The sequence below is a fragment of the Chenopodium quinoa genome, unplaced genomic scaffold (genome assembly GCF_001683475.1).
Source record: "Chenopodium quinoa cultivar QQ74 unplaced genomic scaffold, ASM168347v1, whole genome shotgun sequence".
In the NCBI taxonomy this organism is placed as follows: Eukaryota; Viridiplantae; Streptophyta; class Magnoliopsida; order Caryophyllales; family Amaranthaceae; genus Chenopodium; species Chenopodium quinoa.
This window is the reverse complement of record NW_018743199.1, coordinates 679,537-687,367: the sequence shown is the minus strand read 5'-3', so window position 1 is coordinate 687,367 and position 7,831 is coordinate 679,537. Positions and strand designations below refer to the sequence as shown.

General features: G+C 37.1%; 1 protein-coding gene across 1 annotated transcript; it reads right to left on the bottom strand.

The window, feature by feature from the left end:
• Positions 1 to 477: 477 nt before the first annotated feature.
• LOC110733330 (tropinone reductase homolog At5g06060-like) lies at positions 478 to 7,448 on the bottom strand. The gene is made up of 6 exons (XM_021913356.1): positions 7,175 to 7,448; positions 6,848 to 7,055; positions 5,018 to 5,234; positions 4,816 to 4,922; positions 2,146 to 2,353; positions 478 to 758 (listed from the first exon to the last, which is right to left on the bottom strand). Exons 1-5 carry the CDS (start codon positions 7,264 to 7,266, stop codon positions 2,165 to 2,167), a joined length of 813 nt encoding a protein of 270 aa, XP_021769048.1. The 5' UTR covers positions 7,267 to 7,448; the 3' UTR covers positions 478 to 758; positions 2,146 to 2,164.
• Between the last annotated feature and the right edge of the window lie 383 nt (positions 7,449 to 7,831).

The following is a 7,831-nucleotide window of genomic DNA, read 5'->3' as shown; positions in this document are numbered from 1 at the left end:
TAACGGATTATCCGACTCCGACTCCAACATATAGTGAATTTTTATGTGGGTAATGGTGGCATTGGGTGTGGGTTGTAAAGGCCCAAATAGCCCAACATCTCAAAGTATATTGAATAATGAAAAAAAAACTCGGAATCGGAGGTCGGATATTGAAATCGGAGTCGAATTTAACCTTCGACTTCATGTCGGGTCGGAGTCGGATTTAGCATAATCCTCTCTGAGTCCGACCCGTTGCCATCCCTAGATATTAGGCTAACCTCAATGAAAAAAATCACAGGTAATGAGGTCCAAGATGATGACGCACATTAATTACTAATATAATTGATGAACACGTGGCTTTTTCTTTTTTATTTAAATAAAAAAACTTTAATAAATTTTGATGAGAATAGATTTGTCTAACATGAGTATTATTTGATGTTGGACCAAACTAAGGCCCATGGGACCAAATCATCAATAATATATTCTGAAAAAGAAGAGTAAAAAGAAACGAAACGTTTTATTGTAAAAACTAGACATTGGTATCAATCAAATGAGATATGGCATCATATGAATGATATAATGCAAACATTACTTTTCAGTCCATACGTCTCCAAAAATTTATTCCAAAAGCAAATTATTGATAATGCGGGTGTAGATTACTACTCCCTTAGCTTATGGTTTGATCTAAGTAGTCACGAGCGAATCAGCAATGAACACCTTACACGGTTAAATAGATGCTTATGAACACCTTATAAGGTTCACTAGAAGGCGTTGAGACTAGGGGTGTACATAAACAGGACCGGACCTGAAAACCGACCTGAACCGGACCTGTTGGGACCGGACCTGATCCGGACCTGTAGATTCAGGTCCGGTCCCGGTCCTTGAAATTCAAGGTTTCCGGTTCCGGTCCGGATCAGGTCCAAAACCGGGGTTTTCAGGTCCGGACCTGAAACCCGGATTTTTTATATAATATATATATAAAAAAAATATAAAAGCCTAAAAAACCTAATACTTCAAGTCTTCAACTGCAACGCCTCTTCTCCTCTCACCTAAGGAGCACCGTCGACTCCTCTTCCTCAGTATCCCCTCTCTTATCCTTTCTGATTCTCAGTATCCCCTCTTCCTCTCTAATTCTCAATCTCCCCTCTTCCTCTCTGATTCTCAATCTCACCCTTTCTTTCTGGTTCTCAACGACTCCTCTTCCTCTCCTCTTCTCTCTTCCTGGCTCCAGCATCGTGGGATTGGAGCACCGTCGTCCAACATCGAGGCCCCGTCGTCCACCATCTGCCGTCACCAGAGTATGTTTATACTTTAGTTTTAGTTGAATATAGGTTAGTATGTAGATCTAGTTTTATTTTTCACATAATTTACGATTATAATTATCTTTTTTAATGAAATTGTAATGTAAAATTATAAATTTTGTAATTTAAGTTTGTAGATCTATTTTTTCGAAATTTCTGTATTTTTTTTCTCGGATTTTCTGACAATTTATGTATAATTTGTTTTTTGCGATTTTTTTGTTCGTTTTTTTGTTTTTTGTTCGGATGTTGGATGTATGTGTGGAATCGATTTGGGTTTTTTTCTTTTTCTTTTGTTTTTCTGGGTTGTGGGTGCGGTGGATGCCTGACGGTGGTGGGTTTTTTTTTCAATTTTTTCGTTTTTCTGGGTTATGGGTGGGTATCAATGGGTCTGGGTTGTTGGGGTTATGGTGTCTGGGTTAAGGGGGTAATTTTTTCGTTTTTCTGGGTTATGGGTGGGTATCAATGGGTCTGGGTTGTTGGGGTTATGGTGTCTGGGTTAAGGGGGTTAAGGTGGTTAAGGGGTGAGTTGGGGTAGGTGGTAGAAGGAAAGAAGCTTGTGGTGGTGGGCTGTGCGTAGGGGTGTATGTATTAGTGGTGGTGGGTTGTTCGTAGGAGGTTGTTGATGATAGTTTTTAGTCAAAACTTTGGCTTGAATAAAGAAAAAAAAAAGGGAAAATACAAATTCAGGTCTGTTCAGGTCTAAACCCGGACCGAACCTGAATTTTCAGGTCTGACCCGAAACCGGACCTGTTGATTCAGGTCCGGTCTCCGGTCCTCAAAATTCTCTAATTCAGGTCCCCGGTCCAAACAGGTCCGGTCCAGGTCCGGTCCGGTTTTGGACCGGTGTACACCCCTAGTTGAGACTGATAAGGATGAACTAATAACTAGTAAAGCCCGGAGTTAAAACTATTAACGGTCATTCCACCATCTACACAAATAATTTGACCTGTGATGTAAGAAGCAGCAGGAAGGCAGAGAAATGCCACAATTGATGATACCTCCTCTGGTTCTCCTACGCGGCCAAGAGGTGTGCGTGAAATGGTTTTCTCCAAGAAGCTCTTGTCAGCAAGCAACTGAAATTAAAGCCAAACAAAGAAAATTTAAGCAAGGTTACCTCAGCATTGGAGGCGCCTAGATAAGTTGTATACTACGCAAAAGAAAATAGAACCAAATTCAGTGTACATAAAGAGAAGAAATAAAAGATACCCGGCCTTTCTCAAAGTCCTGTATTTTACTACACCAATTTTGACAGTTATCTTTTATTTTTATTATAAATCTTATACAATCGTATAATGAAGATGTTGGGATAAGATGCATCTTCATATTGAAACATAGTATTACAGGTTGTGGAAAAATATAAAAAGCATTCATATTTCAATTAAAAGAAATGATCTAGAACTAAAGCACATATGTTGAACATGACTCAGCATGATAGGAAGTTTGAGTAGGGTAGTTATTTGGACAACTTTCAAGCCTGTTATAGTGTTACTAGTTATAACATTGGTCCCAAAAGAGTAGGAGAGAAATGTCAAAGATGGTAAGATAAAGTGGAGGAAGCAAAAAAGGGTCACAGTGGGTCAACCGACACCGAGACAAATCAGACTACTACTTTGCAAGGTTACATACAAGGATATCTATAAACCTTGACTATATAGCTCGTTATTGCACCCCCCCCCCCAACCCTCTCCTTTTCTGAGGGGAGGGGATGCCACCAGGCCGGGGACTTGATGCCGTAACCCAAACCCTCCCTCAATTGGTGAGCACAATAGAGCATGTGATTCATTTAATTGAGGGAGGATTGGCTACCATTTTGTTAACTCTAGCAGATCAGGTGGTTGGTTCATTATGGAGGATTACATGGTTATTCTAAATACTTGAAAAAATACTAACCATCAGCATCATGGGCCAAGCTCCACTAACTTACATTCAATAATGATGCTACTTTTCCAACAAGAAAAAAACAGATAAGGATCACCTTAGTCCTTAGATCTGTAAAAGTCCTATAGTCTTCTTTAAGGGTGGGATTGGGGTTTCAAGGGGTTATGAATCTCACTGAATTTACCTCGACAATGACCACCTATTTGGCATGTGGAGCTGGGAATGATTTAGTAAAGAAACCTTTTTTTAATATATATTTCCATACATGTATTGTACGGAGTAAGAGTAAGAGTAGTAGTGGAGTTGAAAGTGGGAATGAAAGGGAAGACTCACAATTTCACTGAAAAAGCGAGCAGTGACAGAAACTCAGCAATACTTGCAGTCATCAAATCTATTCAACCTATGCAGCTTCAAGGAAATTCATCACTCCTATATTCCTACTAACCTACTGTTTAGTGAGAGTTTTGCATTCTCAAATATTCCTTAATGCATTTCCTTTGCAAAGAAATAAGATAAAGAGGGAGAGACATTTAGAAATCTTTAAGTTTTAGAATAATGAAGAGTGCCTGATGGTCTAAATAGTGAACTTATTCATCTTTGTGTGAGTCAGGAACTTGCGCTCCTAGTATACTTATTCATCTTTGGTGGTACTAACACAAAGAATTATTACACTAGTTAATCTCAGAAATGAGAAAAAGCAGGTTCTCATGAACCCACAAGACATGAACAACATAAGCAATAGAAGTTGTACATCATAAATATATGTTCTAGCAATGCGTACTGCAGAATTCAAAAAAATTGATCCAAAGTACCATGCATATTTTATATTCCTCACAAACCATAGCTAACCATCTACAAGTCTCAAAAGAAGGCAATGTAGAGTAAATGATGCCCAATAATGGTCGGTTGAGAAAAAAGATCCAATTTTTTTTTTTTACATAAGCAACCGGATAAAAATTTGCCACCTTGGGGAAAGACAGATGATTTCATCTTCGTAAAAATATATTACGCATTCTACCCACCCCCCCCCCCCCCCACACCCACACCCCCACCACCAACACCCTCTCTTCAAAATAGTAGCATCATGTAAATGAAAGTGCTTCCATCTAAGTGGAAAAAGAATTTAAACAAATAAAATTACTCTCCATCCAACAATATTGTGTACACTTGTCTTTGGGGCAGAGGTTAAAAATAATGGATATAGAGATATAAATAAGGGACAAACCAATGAAGGCAAGAGTGCAAAATAATATGGGGCGGGGGGAAAGGAATAGATTAGTGCTCATAGGAGTATTAGCAATTTATTCTGTACAGCCCATACTTTTTTCCAAAAGTGGTAGAAACACAGAGGATACATCAGTGTTCAGCTACCCTTCCCTTTTAAAATGAAAGTCTCTCATCTGTGATTTGTTCCTAAATTAAGAATATGGCACATTAGGACATTGTCAAAGGCTGATCATCAGAACTTCAAAGCACAGTATTTTAGCAACTGACTGAGTGTTCTTTCCCTGAGCTGTATATTACGACTCTCATAAATTCATATCTATCCTTAACATGGAATATGTACTGAAAGGTGAAACAAGAAACACTTTTGATTAACTGGCAAAGACTTGCAAGTAGAAGCTTTATAGAATATGAATATATAGAAGGGCCTTACATGCTCTACAAGTGAGGTTCTGGTATACCAAGGTGCAACAGTATTGGTCCTGATATTGTCTTTTGCCCATTCACATGCCAGGTTTTTGGTCAGCTGATTAATTGCAGCTGAAAATGAGAAACAGGATATAGCTATCAAGAATCTTCATTATTTCAGATGAGCAGAAGGCGAGAAAAAGAGTCTTTAGTAAGTAGTAACGCACCTTTAGTAGCCGCATAAACAGTACCAGTACCTACAGATGTAACTCCTGCAACAGATGATATGAAGACAATGCTTCCAGCTCCAGAATCTTTTAAAAGAGGGTGTGCAAGCTGACAGAGATGATAAGCAGATTCCAAATTGATGGTCATTAATGCTGCATAATCTTCAGCAGAGACCTCAGTAGTTGCTTGTCTTTTATTTGTACCGACATTATTTACCTAGAAGCAAAGAAAATATTACCAAGATAGCACATGACAGTTTCTCAACACCTTACAAAACCCATAAGCATTTTTTTTTTTTTTCTAATAATGTAGGGACTTCCCAGTTCCAATTGTACAGAGCACGAGACAGATCTGATTGCAATGCCTGAATGAAGAGCCTTCAAACATATTGAAGCCAGCAGAAAGACTAAGACTATCGCTTTGAGGACTTGGTAGTTGGTACTAATGTAGATGGTGGCACACACAAATGATGATAAGGAAAGGCATATAAGAACAACCAGCAGCCCAGTGCGCTTGTAGAGTTAAAGATACCAAGTGTAAAAAAAAACACATCATACTGCATAAGAGAACTTCACACATAATAATCAATCGATAAATCTACTGCTTAAAGGGAAAATAGGTTTGGCAGTCGAAAGGCTCTTCAACTGGAAGACTTTCTTTTAATGTCCAACAAATCGCTGAATGTATTTTGAAGGTAAGGCAGTGCCATGTTGCTTGGGTAAGGGACAAGAATCAATAAGGGTGCGCAGTCCAACTCATACACGGCTTGGACTTATCTAGGTCCAGGGATTTCTATCAACACAATGGGATGTAAACCTTTGCAAATCTTCTGTTATCATCTTGGCAAGTCAGTTAGCTACGTGTGAAACCAACAGGTTAGGGCTTGTTTGAAATCGTTTTTTATTTTCAGTTTTCAGATTTTTTGAAAACAAAAAACCAAAAACAGGAAACAAGAAAAAGGTGTTTCTACTTTTCTGTTGTCAGTTTTTAAAATTATCATGTTCTTAATAAATTTGACTAATTTTTTATTCATTATATTACATATATCATATGATTTTGGAAAACAAAAAACCAAAAAACAGAAAACCACAGCGATGCCAAACGAACCCTTAAATGCTAGATTACTAAGCTGAAGTATCTATACACCTTCAAGAGTGTATAGTATAGAAGTCGATAGGTAATGAAGGGACAATCAAACAAGATGGATGCATTACCAAATTGAAGGTTACTTCTCAATCCAACTTTAGGGCTCTTTCACGGTGATGGGAAACAAAATGTTAGTGATCTCTCAAAATCAATATAAGCCTCTTTTTAACATTCCTATCAGCTCAATTCATTATTGTTGCTATTTCAATTTATAATTCTACAGCATTGACATGTTTATTTTTCTACATCCATAATTTGACAGCTAAGTAGGTTTGACTAATCCGAATATAGATGGAGAAGTATATATATTGTCACGTTTGTGCATGAAGAATCATCACAATATAGCTGAAGACTATAGTCAAAACACTATCAAGAATAAGATTATAAGAGTATCTCAAAGAACCCATCCTCTCCAAATTAGAACCCATCCTCTCCTAACCATTCCAATCAACTTCAAGATCATGAAAAACAATTAACCTAAAATTCAATGACACCAAAACTTATAATTTCAATTCAAATATTCAATACACGTCAAAGACACGATTCTTGTAACAAGATGTAATATTTGTTCCAACTGATCAAACCCCACATAAGAAATCATTAAAAAAAAAAAAAAAAAAATCTGCAAATTCTCAAAAAATCCGGTAAAAAACATAATTTCAAGCGAAAAATAAAGATCTTACAAGAATGTTGAGTTTTCCATTGAAAATCGAAGAAACATCTTGCATGAGTTTCTGTCGTTGTTCCCGAGAAGAAACATCACAAACAGAACCACTCACTTCAAAACCTTTCACCTTCCATTCATCCAAACACTTGTTTAATTCCTCTTCATTTCTTGAACAAAGATGAATTTTTGCTCCAAAACCACCTAATTCTTCAACCACTGCATTCCTATAAACCAGAATCCCGGATATACATTCACATTGAAACCTTAAATTATAGAATACCCAGAAAAATTAAACACAGAAAAGTTGATACATTTAACATTTAGAAGAGAGAAAGAGAGAGACCCAATTCCACGAGTGCCGCCGGTGACAAGAGCAGTCATTCCAGAGAGAGACCATCGTTGAGAAGTAGTGCCACTATGTTGGGGTTTTGCCATTTTGTTCTTCAATTTTTTATGATTTTGGATATCTTATTTGATTAAACGATGAAAAGGGACTTTAATTCATGAGCCAACTTTGGTTTAGAATAAGTAAATCCGATGATTAGCAGTCAAATTGGTTGATTTATACGGAGTATTTTACTTGACGACAAGCTCTTTGTACAATTGTCGCGAGTTTGTTGAGATGTAAATAATTTAGTACGAAGTATTAGGTTGTTGGTACAATGGTATTTAGTAAAGTATTTTTTTAGTGGCTCACTTGATACAAGTATTACATTCAGGGGTCTTCAAAAATCGGCCCGGATCGAAAAAATGAAGCAGACCTGACCAGACCGATTTGGTCCGGTTTTCGGGTTGAAAAAATCATTTCTTCGGTCTGGTTCGGTCCAAAATTTTATAAGAATTTCAAGAACCGATTAAATGCAGATCTATATGCAACAGTATAATCAGGTATTAAGATAATCTAATGTGCTTTTATTGTGTAATTACATGTTATTTTTTTAATCGTAATATACAAAGGAGTACAATTTACTTATAATTGTTGTTTTTGCGCTTTTATTTA

Bases quoted from the DNA above. Each gene is read 5' to 3' on its own strand.
- LOC110733330 (XM_021913356.1), bottom strand. From the start codon at position 7,266: ATGGCAAAACCCCAACATAGTGGCACTACTTCTCAACGATGGTCTCTC. The intron at 5,235-6,847 runs GTAAGATCTTTA...CTTTGCTTCTAG, and splicing joins ATGGAAAACTCAACATTCTT to GTAAATAATGTCGGTACAAA. The intron at 2,354-4,815 runs GTAAGGCCCTTC...CTTTAATTTCAG, and splicing joins GAACCTCACTTGTAGAGCAT to TTGCTTGCTGACAAGAGCTT.